General features: G+C 29.5%; 2 protein-coding genes across 7 annotated transcripts in view; one reads left to right on the forward strand and one right to left on the reverse strand.

Moving 5' to 3' along the window:
- The window catches only part of LOC140439614 (uncharacterized), a 1,046,430-nt gene that overhangs the window by 749,825 nt on the left and 275,637 nt on the right, over nt 1-20,968 (reverse strand). The window lies entirely within an intron of this gene.
- The window catches only part of hdly (hadley), a 359,652-nt gene that overhangs the window by 316,761 nt on the left and 21,923 nt on the right, over nt 1-20,968 (forward strand). The window contains exon 1 of one of the 4 annotated variants that reach the window (XM_072529636.1): nt 13,438-13,638. The exons of the other annotated variants lie outside the window; for them this stretch is intronic. Coding sequence (XP_072385737.1) covers nt 13,637-13,638 — 2 coding nt within the window. The 5' untranslated portion in view covers nt 13,438-13,636. Of the gene's footprint in view, nt 1-13,437; nt 13,639-20,968 lie in introns of those variants that run through there. 4 annotated transcript variants of the gene reach the window in all.

The following is a 20,968-nucleotide window of genomic DNA, read 5'->3' on the forward strand; positions in this document are numbered from 1 at the left end:
GCATTTTCGTCTCTGACGACTGGAGTATTTAGTTCTTCTGTTCTTTTGTTCCTTAGTTTTCTAATCTTTATTTTATATTTTCTGTTCTTTTCCATATTTTCTTCTGTTATCTACAAGGTTTTACATTTTCCCCTTCTATCTCTTAGATATGCTCAATTAAGCGTTAAACTGTTTACCTAAGAGATCACCTAAGTCCTTCTCTTTCATTGCAGCATGATTGCATAAAAAGTTATTGTGCCTCGTTAACTTTTTAACCTTAAAAATTAGGTCGTATCCATCTTAAATTTTGACTTGATTTATATGTTTGTGACATTACATTTCATAATAGAGCATCCATCTGATGCCGTAGAACAGTATTCACGCTAATTTTTACAGTAGTTTTTTTAATTCACTTCATTTTTGTTTGAGTATATTTATGTCGTGAATTTAATAATACACAAGATAATTAGAACATTATGGTTCCCCCCCCCCCCAACTATTTTCCCTCGGAAAATATAGACTGCACGAAAAAATAAAAAAAAATAAATCAAAGGAAATTGCATTTGCAACAATTTTTGTATATACCATTCTTGTTAAAAAGTTGAAAATGGCAGAGATATTGAGGAAAAATGGTTCTCCTTGTTCATTAAAAAAAATCAAGATGGCGGCTAACGTAATGGTTGAATTTAGTCGCAATTTTTAATTTGTTTACACTACTATTGAACCCTCCTAGAAGTTAAAATAATAGAACTTAGAGCTGCTCGTCATGCAAGGTTGGGCCTTTTTTTGTCTAACCCAATTAAACTATAAAACATTGTTCTGAAGCTAATTTCTTGTGGCATTTTAAAGTAATTACTATTTAAATGGGAATAAGCCACAATTAAAGGTTAAAGTACTTTTATTGATGTTTGTATTTTGAGAACGATTTCCGAGGTGGAAATTGAAACGTCAATAAACGTACTTTAGCCTTTAATTGTGGCTTATTCCCATTTAAATAGTAATTACTTTAAACTATAAAATATTCAAAAATCCCAATTAATTTAAAACGAGAGGTTTTTGACATATGTATTCTTCCTGTCATGAGTTATGGAATGGAGACTATGACACTTACTAACCAATCTCTCATTAGGCCCACTCAAAGAGCTATTAAGAGAATTAACACAAGCCGAAGAGATCATATGAGAAACTAAGATCAAAGGAAAAGACCCAAAGTGAAAGATGTTATCGAAGCTATCGCGAAATTTAAGTTGAAATGAGCAGGACATACGAAAAGAGAGATCGAAAAAAGGTGGACAAAGAGACTAGTATAATGACGGAAGACATACACGAGGTAAAAGAAACCCACACAAAAAAGGAATCGACATCAAAATAGGCATGAAGAAACTGGCATCAGATCGCTCAAGACAGGTAAACACGGAAAACAGAAAGGGACGTCTATATCTGGAACCTAGGACGATGAGTGGATCAGAAGTGGCTGCTAAAAGAAAATATATATGTAATGCCAAAAAAAGTTATTTTTCAAAATCATTTAATAAACAAGAATCTGTCCTTAAAACAAGATACAAAAATGTATAAAAAAGATAAAAAAAAATTGTCATTTTACATAATATGAGCTTCTAAGTAAGATAAGCTAGTAAATAGCGGTTTTCTACATCTTCATTACGTTTTACTGCTCTATATCCAATAGTTATTCGGTCTGATCTTGTGATATATAAAAAATTAGGGCACAATGCAGAATGGAATTAAAAATAAAAAAAAAACTAAATAAATGTTAACAAGAAAACAAGCATAAACCGACTAATTTTTTTTGCATTTCTACCGCACCAAACCCTTTTTTTTTTCGATTATATATTTTTTTTTCTAAGTTCAAATTATTTTTTATTTATTTTTATGTATTTTTTTTTAATTTTTCCAAGTTGGTCGGCAATTGTTATCATTATATAGCTTACAAAAAAAAACAATTTTCCGCATCAATTCGTGTGAAATATTTTTATACGTATCTCGTCGAAATAAATACTTTTTCTTTCTTGGTAATTTTTCGAAAAATGCTTCCTTTTCGAGTTATTTGTAAAATAATTTTTTTTCTAAAAAATTACTAAATAAATTGCAATTATGTGAAAATTTTTATCATTTTTCAACCTTCAAGTATACGTACGAACAAGGACAAGGACAAATCTTAATCAAAATATTTGACCAAATATTTCAAATGTTCATTTTGAGCAATCTATCGCTGTATATGATCATATAGCCCAGTCTGGTTATGCAAAAATCATCGATTTCACGGCAAAATTTTTCGCAGATATATGAAGCTTTTAAGACATAGGTGGGGGTTACTAGATGACGAATAGATAAAAAAGTACTCGTATTTTTACCTTGCGTTTTTTTAACAATAATTTATGGTCACAATTTGATTGATTTTTTGTCTATAAGATTTTCTCTTATATTTACCGGGATTTTCCAAGATTTCCGGGGGGGGGGGGATGATCATCATTATTAATACTGCGACAGACTATTCCAGCCAAATTAAAAAACAAGTAAGTTTTTACGGTCAATATCAAATGGACTAAATTTTTCCGAGGTTCCCATATTTCCCGGCCAGTGAAAACTATGTAGTTATTTATATTTCGACGAGCTACCCCAGATTGAAAAAATAGGCTTCTAGCTGCAATGAATGGAAGCCCAGATAATGTAAATTTTTCCTACGTGTTTCAATTTGAAGTTCCGATGTCGAAAAAAAAGGAACTGAAACAGTTATTCCCTCCACTTTCCTATGTCGATCTTTCGAAAGTACCTACGTTTCGAAGGGCTGTAAGTTTCGAAAAATTGGATCAATTTAATAGCCAGTTTCAATATAAAGTTTCAATTTTCGTTCAAAATTTATGCAAATTTTACTTTTTAATGTTTATAAACAATGGAGATATGATTTTTTAAAAAATAGTCCCTAACTTAGTTTTTATTAGTCATAGAAGCTTTTACTTTAATGTGAGTTTTTTTACCAGCTATCCAATGGTTGTACGTACAAGTCTGTAGCTTAAAAAATATAGAAGTTATTACAATTGTTTATAAGTAAAAAACATACCCCTTTTTCAAACGTTTATTTTGTAAATAATTTCGATGAAAACTCAATATGCATTTAACTTCTGAGATAGTTTAAGGCTTAAAGAATCCTATAAAATTTACTAAATGTGTCTAGCATTATTAATAGAGCAAGTTTAATAGTTTAAATATTTAGTCTCAATGATAAACAAATTAAATAACTTTTAAACTATTTGACCGATCGGGGCAAAATTTCGCACAAATTTAAAAAAAAGTAAATACTCGATGATCAAATGTATTAATAACATTTTATTTTGTTAATAAAAAAATTAATAAAATTTATAAGTTAGTTCAAAAAAACTGCTTTTTTGCAAATATCTCCGTAAATTATTTATCAATTTGAATTAAAAAACGGGAAAATAAAGATATTCTTGATATAAAAAAAATGATATAAATATTGTTTATGTAAAGTATAAGGGAAAAAACTTATAGATAAAAAATCAAATTGTGACCATAAATTATTGTTTAAAAAATACCCAAGGTAAAAATACGAGTACTTTTTCATCTATTCGTCATCTAGTAACCCCCACCTATGCCTTAAAAGATTCAAATATCTGCGAAAAATTTTTCGACCTTTTTTTTAACCAGACTGGGCTAATAAGCGTGTACGGTCGCCGGGATACAGGCGAGCGGTGCTTAGAAATGTTTGTTTAAATAAAAAACTGTTTTTAGCAAGATAGAAACACTTATTGTTAAAATATTCTTACTTATACGTGAAGGTTTAAAGATTATAAATTTTTTATAGAATTGTAATTTATAAAACAGTTTTTAGAAAATAATCCCAAAAATCACTAATTTTTTCAACAAAATATTGCAAATAACTCAAATAGGAAACATTTTTCAAAAAATTATCTAGAAAATAAGTATTTACTTCGATAAGTCTAAAAAAAATTGACCCAAAGCGATTCGGAAAAAAAAAACAAAAAAAGATTATTTGAACTTAAAAAAATATATGGAATCGAATTAAAAAGGTTCGATGCAGTCGAAATATAAAAAAAAGTATGTAATTACGAATTAAGTAATTATGTAGTAATTAAGAAATATATTAGATACAAATAAAATATAAAAAAATCTTTTTTCTTACTTATATATATATATATATATACATATATATAACATATATATATATATATATATATATATATATATATATATATATATATATAATACAACCATAAAATACGTTGCAAATAATAAATATTAAAAGATAAAACTCGAAACATACGGTAGCAAAATAGAAATATTACAATGGTACATTATAAGAAACTTGTAGAAAGGAAAGACGAACACTTGAACAGGAATAAACTATTTTATACTTCATCTAGCTCAATAAAATTCTTAAATTAATTGCTGTCTAAAGCAGCATATCTAACAGTAAAATTTTGTATTCGGTTTTTTCATACTAACTTATATTTTTTTCTGCTTTTGCGTTTTTTTGATACCACTGAATTTTCATAATTAATATTCTAATTGAAACTTCCGACGTCAATACATGCGTGTATAGTTCCGCGACTGAGTTCATTATTTTACCCCTTCGTCGTGCGGTGAGAGAATTTCATATTCACCCTAACGTAATCATCTCGCAAATTTGATACCTACTAACTTCTTTAAACGTGGAAATATATTGGGTTGTCCTGATTTGATGGAATTTTAATAAAAACTGTTATTGTGAGTATAAAATTTTTTTCTGGAAATAGTAAAGTACATACTTATTTTTTACTCCTACTTTATATTTGTTTTATGTATGTTATTATTATAAACCCGTGTTGTTCACTCAGTTTTTAATAAAAAAGTTAAATAATTGTAAAACAAAATTTTTTTTAGCCAATCATAGTTGATCTTTCGTTGGCTGAATTTTAGTTTTTCAATATATATACTATAATATAATGTAATTTTGTCAACATTCTTTGATTTGACAATACTATATTTCACATATTTTCTCCGAAGCAACTTTTTCAACCATTGCCTTAGATAACTTTGTGTTTATATGGTATATATATATATATATATATATATATATATATATATATATATATATATATATATATCCATGATTTAATTTCAATATCCATTTATTGCAGAAACTTTCAAAATTATGTCTTCCTCTAGTTAAAAATGGGTTGACGGGCCGTTTTCGGTGTTTGTATACTCCAAATTTTCTTCAAAGTGTAATTCAAATTACTATTTTAAACAATTTATAAATTAAAAAAGCTCTTTAGACAAGCATGTTTTTTAAATCAACAAAAAACCGATTAATGTCTTAAAATAATAACCAATCTTTAAAAATATCAGACGAACGTTAAAGATATACGAAACATATGTATGTGCTTTATCCAACAGTAGTCTAAACAGAATGAATATTTCCATTTATTCAGAAATTAAATCAAATTTAAATAAATTTATATCAAATATAAATCTATACCATATATATATATATATATATATATATATATATATATATATATATATATATATATTATATATATATATATATATATATATATATATATATATCGTATATATATATATTCTTCTCTATATATATATATATATATATATATCATATATATATATATATATATATATATATATATCATATATATATATATATATATATATATATATATATCATATATATATATATATATATATATATATATATATATATATATATATATATATATATATTCTTCTATATATACATTCTTAACTGCAATTTTAACAGGTATATTATTATGTTTGTACAGTTTAATCTGGTCTAATCTACTCTAATTCAGTTTCTCAGTAACTTGAGGGAAATAAGGCAAAGTAATGGATAGTTGGAGTTCCAAGTACAGTACTAGGCAGAACAGTGTTATTCATGGTATTATTTGATATTATTCTAAGTTGGTCACCATTGGTTATGTCATTAAATGAGAAATCATAGCTTTGTAGATAAAGGTACTTGTTAAGGAGGGAAGATGCGTAGTAATTCTCAATCGATATGTTTCTGAGTAATTGGAGGGATTCGCTTCGATTAACCGGGTGTGTTAGCCTATACAACCTGCAGCTAAAAGCTTTAATAAGGTTTAATTTGTAGTTAAAAGGATGACAAGAGTGGTAGTTGAGAAACCAACTACCACTATACCAACTCGTGGTTAAGGTGTTGTTTCCCATTCTAATGACACGCATGTCTAAGAAGGGTATACTATTGGTGATGGGATCCTTAAGTTCAACAGTAAACTGTAAGTGAGGATCAAACTAATTAAACAAAGACAAGGTGGCCTATATCTTGTCTGGAGGTAAGGCTAGTAATAGATCGTCAACATACCGCTTAATAAAAGGGATTTGGAAATCTAAAAGACCCAAATGATCAAATACTAAATCATCCAGTACAAAATTAACTAGGATGGGAGATATTGAGGAACCCATAGGTGTCTCAAATATTTGTAGATAATATTTAACATCAAAAACCAAAAAGTTGGTGTCAAATACTAATTGCAACAGTCCTGCAAATACATCCCAGGATACAGGACAGTTAGGTTGGCTGAAGTTCCAGTGATTTCTTAGGGAGGTAATGACACTAGATAAAGGTAAATTGGTGAAAAGAGATACCACATCAAAACTTACTAAAATGTAACCTTGTGGAAGTTTAAAGTTATTAATAAATTCACTAATTTTAAAAGAATCAATAATATTAAAGTTGTTTCTATAATTATATGATTTAGACAAGATGTCAGTTAGAAATTTTGAAATATTTATATTTAGTGAATTGATTGAAGAAACAATAGACCTCATGCTCAATGTGGGCTTATGTATTTTCGGTAGACAATAAAATCTGGGAGCATACCCATCATAATTATGTAAAAATTTAGCAAGAGATTAATCTATGATCTTTAAATTTTTTAAATAAGTAATAAATTTATTGATTTTATTAGTGAATTTAGAACAAGGGTTGGTAGAGAGGGGTTGATAGTACCTATCATCATCTAACAATGATTGACTAAGACTGAGATATTGATCTCTATCCATGAGCACAGTGGCATTCCCTTTGTCACTGGTAAGAACGAGAAGATTAGGGTTTGTTTTTAAAAAAGATACCGTCTCCCTGTAAATCTTATCTAACTCCGATATGGGTTGTCTAGGGCAATTAGAAAAATTCAACAGCATTGGAAGCTTTTGTGGTGACTTCATTACCCCTTTTATAATATTACTAATTAAACTCTTAATCTGTTCAATAATGTTACCTAAAGTAAAAATAAAATTAAATTAATATTAAACTGTTGCAAGTGTGATCTTATGATCTTGTTAGTTCTCGGCAAATACTTATTTTTGACATACGTTTTTTACCAACTTTTTTAATTATGTACAATAACCACATGGTCTTTTGCTGTGCTATGTTTGAAAAATTGTAAACTGTATCTAGTTTCAATTTATTGTTTATACAACTAATTATTGATGTCTATCATCTTAAGTTTCTTTACATTTTACACCATTGACTGCTACATGTCTTTTTGAGGTAACACATTTATATTGACTTGTCTATGGATGTTTGGTTTTTTATATTGTGCTTTTTAGATGAACTGATGATATTTTCTGATTAGGGAGCGAAACGTCTTCAATAAATAGATGAAGTAGCCAACTTCTTTGTCTTTTTTCTCCACCTTTTGACCGCAAAACCCACCACTCTTCGAGTGATCCTTATTTATATTGGATTAACGGCGGTTGTCCTTTTTTACGGCCACTTACGTAGGGAGGGGGGAGGTCTGTGGATTCTTATCAAATTAATTTTCATTGTAACTTAAAAAAATAGCCTATAGCTATTTCTAGGTGCCCGCGGTCCTGAGATATGCCCATCGAAAGAGTCAAAAAGCCCTTTTTACTCTATATTTGAAGAGGACCGATCTTTAGACCCATTGGACCGATTTTAACTCACACTATCCCATTTTTTTGGGTTACAGTCAAATTTTTGATGAAGTAATTTACAAAACCGCAAAAGATAAGTAAGCCAACACGTAGGGTCGTAATAAGACTATTTCAAGCGTTCTGCAGAGAAAATGCACTTAAAATAAAAACAAAAAGAAATAAAGATTTCTAGTTCGTTAATACTATTATAAACCCATATTTCCCGAAAAACTGCACAGGTTATTTTTTTTTAATATAATAAAGATGAGTGTTACAAGGCTCGACATTTTCTAAAATCTAAATTCTCGTCACTTTCCAAAGACCTACAATTTAAGTAAAATTAGCGTTCACGTATTTATTACCTCAGATTAAAGTTAAAATTTGGTTATCAACCACCTAACGTCTTCCTTAAACGCTTAAAATTTTGGTTTTGTTATCTATTTTAATAATTTATTGAGTTTTAATATTGCAGAATACTCAAACAGGCGAGATAAATCATTAACGACCACATGTGTTGGCTCAATTATGAAGCAAAAGCTCAATTTTTAGGCAGTCAAAAAAAATTAAAGGTCCTGGCTAAGAAATTCAATAAGTAGGCATTATTGTACACATATAGAGCTAATTTATCATCTAAATTTTTGTGCAATTTGAGATTGTCAACAAAAGACCTAACAGTTTATAAATAATTAAAAAACGCGATTTTAGAAAATTTGGCTATTTTAAAACAGTTGTTTTTTTAAATCTATTAAATGCATTTTAAGTAACCAATATTTTTAAAAGCTATTTACAGATCCTTTAATATACTAGTACTTCTTTTCAAGATGTTTTTCTTTGTTTGGTTAAATTTTGACAATTAATTGAAAATCACAAAATTTTTTCTGTTCTTTCTTCTTGGCCTATAAAATAAAACTTCTCTTGTGATTTTGTAAATAATTTCATCAAAAAGTTGACATGCTAACAAAAAAAAACTTGGTGTGTATTTTGAGAACGATTTCCGAAGTGGAAATCCAAACGTCAATAAACTTACTTTAACCTTCAATTGTAGCTTATTGCCATTAAAATAGTAGTTGCTAACAAAAAATAAAACGGCGTGTTTTAATTGGTCCACTGGGCTTAGAGATAAAGATGCTCTTCAAATATAGGGTAAAAGGGCTCAAGCTCAAATTTTAGTGGGCCAAAAAATAGTAAAAAAGGCCCGGTCCAAGAAATTCGATAAGTAGACATTGTTTTATATATATAGAACTCCCCTTACCTAAATTTTTATACAATTTGATATTGATAGGAAAAAGTACTATCAGTTTACAAATGATAAAAAATGTGATTTTCTAAAAACTGAATATTTTTAAAAGGTTGTACCTTTGAGTCTACTTGATTGTAATTTACCAACGATGTTTTGAAAGGTATTTATAAATCCTTTAATATACGTATTTACACAGTTTTTTCCTGTTTGGTGATTGGCATAATGGTGATAAAATTGGCAATTAATTGAATATCATCAAATTTTGTAAGTTTTCTTTTCCTTTTTCTTGACCTATAAAATAAAAAAATAACTAGCGGTCCCGACCACACTTCCCTGTGGGTTGTTATACAATTATTATTAGGTTCAATAATTTAACACAGTTAAGTAAATATCATAATCTTGTAGATTGGCGTTAAAAAATAAAATTTGTGATATTAGCAATGAAATACATACTTCATAAAATTTTTTATTTTATACTTTGTTTATCTTAAGTACAATAATTAATATGATATAAGAAATATTAAAAATTTTATTGTTTTACTGCTAACCTTTATATGAAACCAATTACATAAATGAGGTATAAAAAGGTTGATTTTTAGTTCAAATAATTATATTATTCTAAATTATACCTAATAATTAAAATTTAATTAAGCGCTCATTGGCGCACAATATTTTTCGTTAATTTGTTTCTGCTAATATGAATAAAGTGAGGTAACATTGTAAACAATCCACAAAACTTAGTTGAAATTATACTCATAATTTTAAATGTTATTATTAATAATATACAAAATAACATACGGCACAATGAAAATGAAATAAAAATATGAATAAGTAAGAAACTGAACACACACTTTGTTGTCTGTACCTTAAATTTATGGAACACGTGGTATAAATTATTATAGCATTCAAGAAACATTAAAACAGCGCTACCTATAATATCTTGATATAAGTAAAATTATTAGAACATGAACATTTAACGCCATCTATTGGATGATCATCTATTTGTTTTCAAAAATTGCCGCTATTAATAAAACTTAAAGCTCATTACAACCCTTTAGTTATAAAAAAATTTGAATATACAATAATTAAAAATAATAAGGGTTCATTTTAGTCCAGTCGTCAAAGAATTGACCCCTAAAAATCATACGAACAAGCTGAATTTTGCTGAGAATATTAATTTTGGGACCCCAAAAAAGATGCAAAAAAGTTTACCAATTTTACCCCTGGGCTTCCCCCTAAGACCCTCCTCGAAGTGGGGTAAATATGCAACAAAATTCATTTACTGAGAATCTGTACATCTTAGAAAAAAATAATTCAAATAAAAAATGTAGCTGAGAGAATTTTAAACAAAAATGTTTATTAGCACTTTTTGTGTAAAATGAATAGTCTCTCAGAAATAACGCTTGAAGTGACCGTGGTCGATTTTAAATGTCAGTTACGTGCGCGAAATCAATGTTCAATAAAATAATAAAATTTGCATCAGCTCCACGGTAAAAATTCGATATCTTTTGATCCAACTGTTGTGTCGACAAAAATCAAGATGCGTTTTAAAGGTAAATAGTGCAGCTTTCGTATGCATTTTTTGTATATATAAATATATATATATATATATATATATATATATATATATATATATATAATATATATATATATATATATATATAATTAATTATATAAATATATATCTATATATATATATATATATATATATATATATATATATATATATATATATATATATATTTAATTTATTAGATAATAAACAATCTTTTGTGAACCAGTACCTGTGAACTAGTCTAAGCACAGTATATTGTTTAAAAAGAATTCTTTTTAAGCAATATACTGTGGTCTAAGTAACGATAAAAGCAGGACTGTTTAATTCACGATGACCTAGCAAACAATAAAGGAATAACGATTTACGGATCTGCACATAAAACGTACGAGCCCTTTATGCCCCAGGCGCCCTTAGATTGCTAACACAAGAACTGGATAAAATGAAAACAGATGTAATAGCGATTTAAGATTTTAGGAGACAGATTTAGATAACAGATTTTAAGACTGGTTCAGGAATTATTGAGAGAAGAAACTACAATATAAACTCTAGAGGACATAGCACCCGACACGAGTTTGACAGTGATGTCTAGTCAGTAAAAAAGCAAAGCAATTAGTCCTTAACATTAAACCCATAAATAATATAATATGTTATATACGTGTTAAAGGATTGTTATGAGTTAATTGTTTAATTATAGCTTACTTAGTATACACGCACCTGCGGAAGAAAAGAAAGACGACGAAAACGATGAATTCTAAGACACCTTAGACAAAGAATATTGTCGATGTCCACGTCATGACAAGAAAATAACTGCTAGGGACCTTAATGCAAAAATTGGCAAAGAGCTATTTTTCCAGCCAACTTTAGGACGTGACAGCTTATATCAAGAGTCAAATGATAACGAGTTGAGACTAACAAACTTTACAAGCACCAAGAACATGATAGTAGGAGGAATGAGATTTCTCTATTTATTAAATGATACATAAAGGAACATGAAAATACCCTGACAACGAAACCATTAACCAAATAGATCATATGCTGACAGATGCAAATTATTCTAACGACCTCATGGACGTCAGAAGTTACTGAGGATTAAGCATAGATAGTGACCAAAATCAGAGAAGAAATATCAAACAGGAAGAAGGATTAACATATTTAAAACATCACAGAATTAATGTTGATAATCTGTGCATTGAAACCTTTGCGGGAGAGTATAGGAGACAAATGGATGAAGAAGTAGAGAGGCTGGAGGCAGGGGAAAGTGTAGATGAACTGTGGATAAAATGTAGAAACATAACTAAAAAGGCAACAGAAATATTTGGGAAAACCAAACTAGTTAAACAACAAACCAACAAAATGGATGGTTTGACAAGAAGTGCCAAGAATCAAAAGATACCAAAAATAGAGCTTAACTAAAGAAAAATCAAGCAGGATGCTTAATGCAGACTTAAGCGAGAAGACCAAAAGAGAAATATTGGACCCCAAAAAGAGAAGAAAGATTACATAAAAAAAAGATTACATGGAAAAAAATTAGACAATTTAAGAACAATGAGTTAGAAAGCATGGAATGGCTAAAAATCAAAACGAAACTTAAAAGTTCTACAGAATTCTATGCACGTATATTACAAAATGAGCAAAGAATTTAATCTAAGACTAAGGAGCTGTAAGTATGGAGAACGAAATATTAATGACATGGCCTTAAATTTAAACAGATGGGTTTAATTTTTCGACACAAAAATTAATGATCATCATATTGAAGAAGTAGATAACATCCTAGCAGATCGAAATAATTGGAATCCATTTAACCCAAACTAAAGCCCAATTAAAACGGTTGCGCACGCCATTAACAAACTTAAAAACAATAAATCACCAGGTACTTATCCAATTTGCAGTGAGATCTACAAGATTGGTGGCGACGCCCTGATACAAGCACTGTATAAACTTTTATTTCTTATCTGGCAAAATGACGCTATGCCTTGTGAATGGTCTCAAGACGTGATAATCCGAATGCATAAAAAAGTGACAACTACAGAGATAAAATCGTATTAAGAAGTGCGTACAAAATACTAGGAGTCATTCTCCACGAATTAGGTGATTAGATGGAGATGAAACCGACTAAGCAATATTAACAATTAGAAGATGGCAAAAGGTCGCCAAGAATCGAACAGAATGGCGACGAACGTTAGAGCAAGTCAGGATCGACAAAGGAATATCGAGCCAAAGATTATGATAACACGATAAAAATCAATCAAATGTTTCAAACAATGAAAGAGTCAGGAAGACCAGGAAATTTGATCCAATTTAAAAAATTACATTAGAAACACCAAAAATGAATTCGCATGGAAAGTATTTATCTCAAATTTAAATGGTTCAATATTTTGTTTTGCCTAAACAAATTTGTAAAGATAATAACTATTTTCATTTTTTTTAATTCCTTCATTTTCGTCTAGATATGAAAAGCCTTTTAGTGAAAATATTACCTCAGCAGAAGTATCGATTTCGATGCTTTATCATCATCGTCTTTACACTTCTTTGAAACAAGGAAATTTCGGCGGGACGCCCTCTAAAAGCTATACAGCCACACGTCATTTTCTTTCAGCTTCATTAACACGCCGATTACCTGTTTGGAGTTATAAATAGGTCGTCTTAAATGTGATCCTGTCCCACTAATGAAACGCTTAAGTACGTAGGAGGAAGGCGTTCTAGAGATCATTATCGATATCGTTACGTTACAAAACGGTAGAGTGAGTTAGGACATCTCGACAGTGCGCATAGTGCGATTGACGCAACGCAAAGTTTATTCGTCGGAGTTTTGACTAAATCTTTTTTATTTCGAAAATTTAAGTTAGTTTTTTCTTTTATCCGAAGTTTTATAGAACACTTAAATGTAAGTATTTTTTCTTTTAAATAATCTACACGTATATTTTTCACTAACTTATAGATAATTTTGCAGCAGACACATCAGAATTTGCTGTTTCTATTTCTTTAAAATATACTTCTTTATATTCTGTAATTGTATAGCGAATATATTAATTGTATCTATAATATACATAGATTTCGGAACATATTTCTTAGTCCAAAATTATCATTAACTTATACATAATAATTTGAATGTGTTTTTGCATTACTAAGTGTAATAAATTTGTGTTGTAATTTTTTTGGTGGTTTCTGTCATCTTATGCATTCTGTAACCTAAACTTATTTAATGAATGAAAATTAATTACCATAAACACACACTCGATAAATATTTTTTTACCGTACTTTATTTATTTTTTAATAAATCTGGACAGTTATTTTCTGCCACAGCAGTTTATTTGTGGTTGATTTTCATATATTCCATTCAGGACATTTTAGTAATCACCCAAACAACCATATTAAAAATACCTTCGACTTGTTTTTTTGCGCTTTTCTAAAATGCTTGTTTTTACTTTATAATAGTCTTTATGATAGTATGTGATTATTGCATTAAGACTTTCTATCAGAAATTATTTTTCTTCTCGAACATATTTATGCCTTTATTGACATTTCTCTTAGCAGCAACTGATCCTCTTAGCGTTTTGTAACAATGTCGGGTGTTTGTATAAGATGCCATTCGATATTTATATTTTCTTTTTCTTCTTTCGCCTGTTAGCATCCACTTTTGGACAAAGGCCTCCCCATGAGTTCTCCACTCTCTTTGTTTTGTGCTCTTCGGTGCCAGTTTGTCCACACTTTTGCTTTGATGTCATCTAGCCACCGTTTTGTGGTCTTCCTCTATTATGACTGTGCTCGATTGGTCTCCAATGTACAATATCTCTTGCCAATTTTTTGTTATTTTGTCCTACCACGTATTCTACTTAGCTCCATTTCATTTGCGCTATTCTTCCAATAACTTCTTCCACCTTCCTCCTACTTCCTACGAATTTTAGACAAACTCCTAACAAAGTTCGTTCGATGTCCCTCTGTATTGTTTTTAATCTATTTACTGATCACTCTGTAAGTGTCACGGTCTCCATTTTTTAGGTCATAACTGGTATAATACAACGTTGAATACCCTTTTCTGTAAATTAATTGGCAACTTTTTGATTTTCAACACAAGACTTCCTACTGGTGAGTCATTCGGATTCTTCTAGTTATCTCTATCGTTTGATTTTGTTTACCTAGTTTGATCATGTGACATAGGTACATATATTCCTAGACATTTTCTATGGTAATATTTTTATTTGACATTACTTTTGTTTTATTTAAATTAATTTTTAAACTGAGTTAAGCAGATTCTCATTTAAGCTCCTTTACAGTGTAAATTAGTTCCGCTGTGTACTGTTACTTATGCGTAATATGTCATCGACAAATCTTAGATGACTTAGAAAAATCTGCCATCTATTTTAATTCCGTGTTATTACCAATTTACCTCCTTGAACACATCTTCTAATGCATTTATATTTTAATCTTTTGTAATATTTTTTTTTATTTAGTTGTTTTCGAAAATAGTTTATGTTTTCATATTTATTCTTTCTACCTTTTTTCCGTTTTTGTTGTGTCATATCGTAACTATCATTTAAGCCTATTGCATTTGTCAGCTTCTCCAAGAGGTGACGTCTCTTTTAAGGTGATTATTATGTTAAATGTTTATCTTTGTCATACCATTAATGGATTATATTATTTCCTTTTTTGTTGGTTAGTTTGCTGATCTCTGCATTTCTGAAGTAGGACAGTTAAGCTATAAAGTGCTTCTCTTGTGTCAAATCCTTGTCTCAAACCGAACTGTGTGGGGCCAATGTCTCTTTGACATGTGTTGTATATTCTTGTGTGAATTATCTTTAAGAAGAGTTTTAGGAGCTGGCTCAATAAGCTGATCATTCGGAATTGGTCGCAACTATTACCGTTTGGCTTTTTTGGGATTGGTATAAAGGTTGATTAAAGCAATCCTGTGGTGTTTGACCAGACACATAAATGTCATTAAAAAGATCTAACAAGGCGTCTATATCGTCTTCACTTAACATTGTTAGAACCTCTATGTATATGTCGTCTTATTGCTTTTCCCCATTTGCTCTGTTTGATTGCCCTTACAACTTCTGACTTTAATATTTTGGGGGAGGGTTTACTTTTGTATTCACTTTCAGAGTTTCTTCTAGTTTTGTCTGAGTATAGTTGCTGTGTGTAGTTTCTCCAATGTTAAAGTAGATCCTTGGGATCAGTAATTAATTTATTGTCCTTCACAATACTGTTAAAACTGCAAGGTTTTATATGATCTGTCACTTCTTTAATGAGTTTATGTATGTTAAAGTGGTCATGGTTTTCTTCCAATTCCTCCATTTCTGCACACCTATTTTTATCTATTATACCATATATCACCAATATATTTTTTTATTATTGTGTTTGGTAATTATCAGATTTCTTATGGCTTTAATTTGCAAATATATATATTTTTGAGTTCTTACATTTAGTTTTTAATACCATCATTTTTATAAATATATTTTTAAAATAACCCATACACATATTTTTCATACGGATATTGGCCATGGCTAGTTGTTTTTAAAATAAAACCGTTAGCTGTTTAATACATTATATTAGTTAATATATTTCCTATTTACTAGCGTTTTTCATAATCTTATAAGTAATAGAAAACTTTTTATTCAAATTATAACTACAAAATGTATTTAATTCACACGTATTTAATTTTCTTGAAGATACAAAATAGCGTATTTGTTCTCTATAGCTCTAATTTGTTGCATGGTGTCGAAAATCCTGCTTTAGTTATTTACTTTTGCTATGGCCCCAGGCTAATTGTCAACTAACACAACACGAAAATCAAGTTTCTGTTTTCTGAGAGTCGCTTTTCTTTGCGTACATTATTTAATAGTCAATGTTTGTATGCCAGCATAAACTTGGAACTTGAAATTTTCTGATATATTACTCCGACCGTTTCTATAGCTCTAGGACAATCAGGAAAAAGATTTTTAAGATAAAAAGTGTATTATTTAAAATTACTTTTCGCTATGACTGGAAAAATATGGCGGGATATTGTTTTTAACTTCTGACATGTACAAATTAATATCTCGTTAAATTTTATATTATACTATAATAAATATTCATGTTCAAGAATTTAATATCGAATTACGAAATAAAATATAAGTTAGATAAGAATGTATGTTTTTAAACAACCCATTATTTTCTTATAAAAAATTACAATGAAGTAAAAAACTCTGATGTATGATGGTACATATCTCTTATAAAAATTTTAAAATTTTGCAAAAGGATTAAAAATTTTTCAAAACGTTTTCGGTCCTGTCGGACCATCATCAGCTAGCCACATATCTAGGTATAACGACATTTTGGTTACAAGATTAACATATTAAATTTTAAAAATGTGATGGAACGATGTCAATGTTATAGGATTTTACTTAAGCCCTGCTCGAAAAAAAAAACGAGTCCAACGATTGATATCAGTCAACTGGGCCATTCCCTTTTCGAAGACAAAAGACAAAATTGGACAAAAGACTTTTGATAATGTTCGGTTTTATGATTTTTGGTGATGTAAGCTTCTCCCATTAGAGCTGTCTATTTGGTTTTATGGCCTTTTGCATTTACTTCTTATTCCTAACAGCATCATTCGTGATTGCATAGTGGGGTTTTGTGCCTGCAAAGATTCTTCTAGAGTGTCGATTTGCCAACTAGTTTTTTTAGTTAATTCCTTTGGGCTATTTCATGCACACACGTCATGATCTTATGCCAGTTTATTAAAAATCTCTATAGATTTTCGCCAATTTTGTTAAATAGGTTTTCGTTCGTCCTGGTGATTCTAATGTGGCCTAAGGATTTTATCGAGGTAAACCATCAGTAAAATGTTTTAGTAGAAAACTGTAAAATTTTATCTTATATTCTAACATTCTCTAAATTTAGTTGTTGTTTTAGCACCTCCGATCCGATTCTATAAACAGTTTTTGTCTCATCAGTGAACTCAATTTGATCTCTGATAATTTAAAGGATAACTCATTTGTGAGATGATTTGATTCTAAGATGATCTGTGATATTCAGAAGCGCTTGCTTGTGTAAAGTGGTGGGACTGCACCTGTACACTTTTGTACTTTACATAGTTGTAGACTAATGTATGGATCACAGTACTAATTCCTATATTCCCGTTCGTTATATGACAGCTTACCAAACTTTACACACATTTCCTGAATCCTCCCTCGAAGTTTTGGAAATTTTTATGTCATGTGTGACTCACAGTAGTACTACTGTTCACATTAAGGCAAGGATAATGCACACAACGCTTTACTACAGTAACTAGCTCGTGAAATCAAAAACTCAAGTCAAAAATCGAAGCACTTTTGGTTTTAAACTAAATATAAACAGCAGTGAGTGGTTCGGCAGAAAATCAGTCGGTTCTAAATTTTGAGCATTGTGTATCCCATCCATGGGAATCGGAATGACGCACGCCCTCTTCTGATATAACATATATTATACTCATGTTGTTTCTGTCGTTTTTTTTTCTGGAAGTTATCTGTTATAAACCGAACGTACTGGATTCTGGAACTTTTTTTTTTCTGGAAGTTATCTGTTATAAATCGAACGTACTGGATTCTGGAACCCTTTACCAGCTTCTACAGATCTAGTGGATAAGTACCATATATATTTAAAGTCACTTTGTTGTTTTTAAAAAGTGTTGCCTCCAATCCAATTTCTCGAAGTCATGCAAGATATGGTTGACTCTTTCAGGTTTTCTGCTACAGAATCTGCACCTCAAGTTTCCATGAAACAGGTCCATTATATACAGCTGTTCCTTGACTGGAGCATATCCAGTATTTTGTTCCTGTACTTAACGGATGACTTTTTATTTTAGTCTATTCAATATATTACACTATAAGTTAAATGGAAAGTAAATCGTACAACTGTTGATAAAATGTGTTACTTTTGCATTTCGGATTTGTGTTAAACTTACAGTTAGACTCACAATAAAAGATTTATTTTACATCTTATATTCAAGTGTTTATATTTTATGGAGATATTTGGACTATCTGCAAGAGTTTGCTATTCGTTTTAATTATTTATTTTTAGTTTAAATGATTAACTATACACTATATAATATGGTATATAATAAAACATTTAAAATAGATTTGTTTATTGATCTACACTAGAAAACTGTTAGTTTTTCCAAAGCATTAGTCTTACTAAATGTCAGCAGATGTTTAAGAAGGAAAAAAATTGCCATTGACATAGTTGTCTAAAAATAGAGATGTACACCAACTTGACATAAATAGTTTTTTTTGTCCACATTCCAACATCATCATAAATATCTTAATTAATATAGAATAGCGTTGATCGTTATATTTTATTAACACATTTTAGTCTTAATTTAAGAACACATTCGTAAAAAGCACTAAATTTTTAATTTGTTCCCGAAACGCGGAAGCCTTTTAGTAAAATACGAAAGTAGAAAATATTTTTGCGATGTATAGTCATATTTTCTTTAAAACATTAATGTTCTATTACGTTGAGAAAGAGCTTTTATAAAGAAAACCCTCTTCTCTTTAAGACATTCTGGACCCAAATGGTAATGGGGTGTTTACAACACCAAATTACTCAGAGCTTTTTACAAAGGACCTCCAAGGGTTCTCAACCTTTTAGTATTTTGAAAGTGATTGACCGTATCAACGAAAATGTTCCGTAAAATCTAATTTGGCCATATCATTATCTTTTTGTATAAAAAAATATTTTGTGATATATAATAATTAAAATTAAGACATTTTAATATTGTATCCTTATGGTAGGTATCTCAAATACTTGTTTAGAAATAAAACAAAATTAAAAAATAAATTTCGAAAATAAATAAATAAAAATATGCTTTGACTTCCTGATCTCAAGCCGTTTTAAAAATAAAAAAGTAAATAAATAAAAAATTAAAATAGATGATAAAAACAGCTCGTATTTAAAAATCGAAACGTAAAATAATAGCTTATTAGTGGCACAAATGTCCATTCTTTGACATCATCTTCTTCTTTAAACTCTGTGTGAGTCTTAGCTTCTTCAAGAATTTGTTTAGAAATAAAACAAAATTTAAAAATAAATTTCGAAAATAAATAAATAAAAATATGCTTTGACTTCCTGATCTCAAGCCGTTTTAAAAATAAAAAAGTAAATAAATAAAAAATTAAAATAGATGATAAAAACAGCTCGTATTTAAAAATCGAAACGTAAAATAATAGCTTATTAGTGGCACAAATGTCCATTCTTTGACATCATCTTCTTCTTTAAACTCTGTGTGAGTCTTAGCTTCTTCAAGAATTTGTTTCCAGTCATTCCTATCCATCGCCTTCCACCGCCAAGCACATATTCCCGTATTTCTCATATCTTAATCGATTTTATCAAGGAACGTTATTCTGGATCTTCCACTTATTCTCTTCTGACCACTAGGTCTATCAATGAGCGTTTTTCTATCTATGTCAGTTTGTTTCATCCATTACATGCCCTACTCATCTCAGACGTACTATGTTAAATACCTAGTTCCTTATATATTCTATAAAGTTAGAAGTTGAATCGTCTTCGCTACACCCCTTTGTCATTCACCGCTCTATAGATTCGCCTTAGTACTCTTCTTTCTAAACATCGTAAAATGTTGTCATTGCTTTTTGTTAAAGTCTGGATACCTAAACCATATGTTAGGCCTGGGTATATTATTGTTTTTAGAGCCTTTCAAATGTACTTCTCTTCTTCCTCTTTATAAGCAATTTTGCTTGTTCATTAGCGGATTAATACCTCTATGAAAGGTTGTCACTCTTGCTGTTTTGACAACACGTCTCTCTTCCATTCTGCTTATGTGGTTATTCCATTCTTTTTTTCTCTTTTTTTTTAAGAATATGTATTTCTCGATATAATTAAAGATTTTAGAAGAAGAATAAACGTTTTCTCTGCGGTAATGTTATTTTTGTGTAATATAGAAAAGTGTCTCAAGGTGTACAAATACGTTAACTGCCACGTTTATGTCATATTTTTTAGCAGTTCTATCATATTCTGTTACCACGTCTATTTATCTGTATATCTTATTTTATTGCTAAGTTGGTCGATAGTTTTTAATATATCCACAGGAATTTATAACTGGATGATAATGAATACTGCATCTATACAAATTTTGCGAGTACAAAAACCTCGTTATTAATTTGCTTAAGTTATCTACTTCACAAGAAAATGAAATTTTTGTAGTTGTATATAATTAAAAAGGCCCTTCCGGGCTCTAT

The sequence above is a fragment of the Diabrotica undecimpunctata genome, chromosome 4, assembly GCF_040954645.1.
Source record: "Diabrotica undecimpunctata isolate CICGRU chromosome 4, icDiaUnde3, whole genome shotgun sequence".
Classification (NCBI taxonomy): Eukaryota; Metazoa; Arthropoda; class Insecta; order Coleoptera; family Chrysomelidae; genus Diabrotica; species Diabrotica undecimpunctata.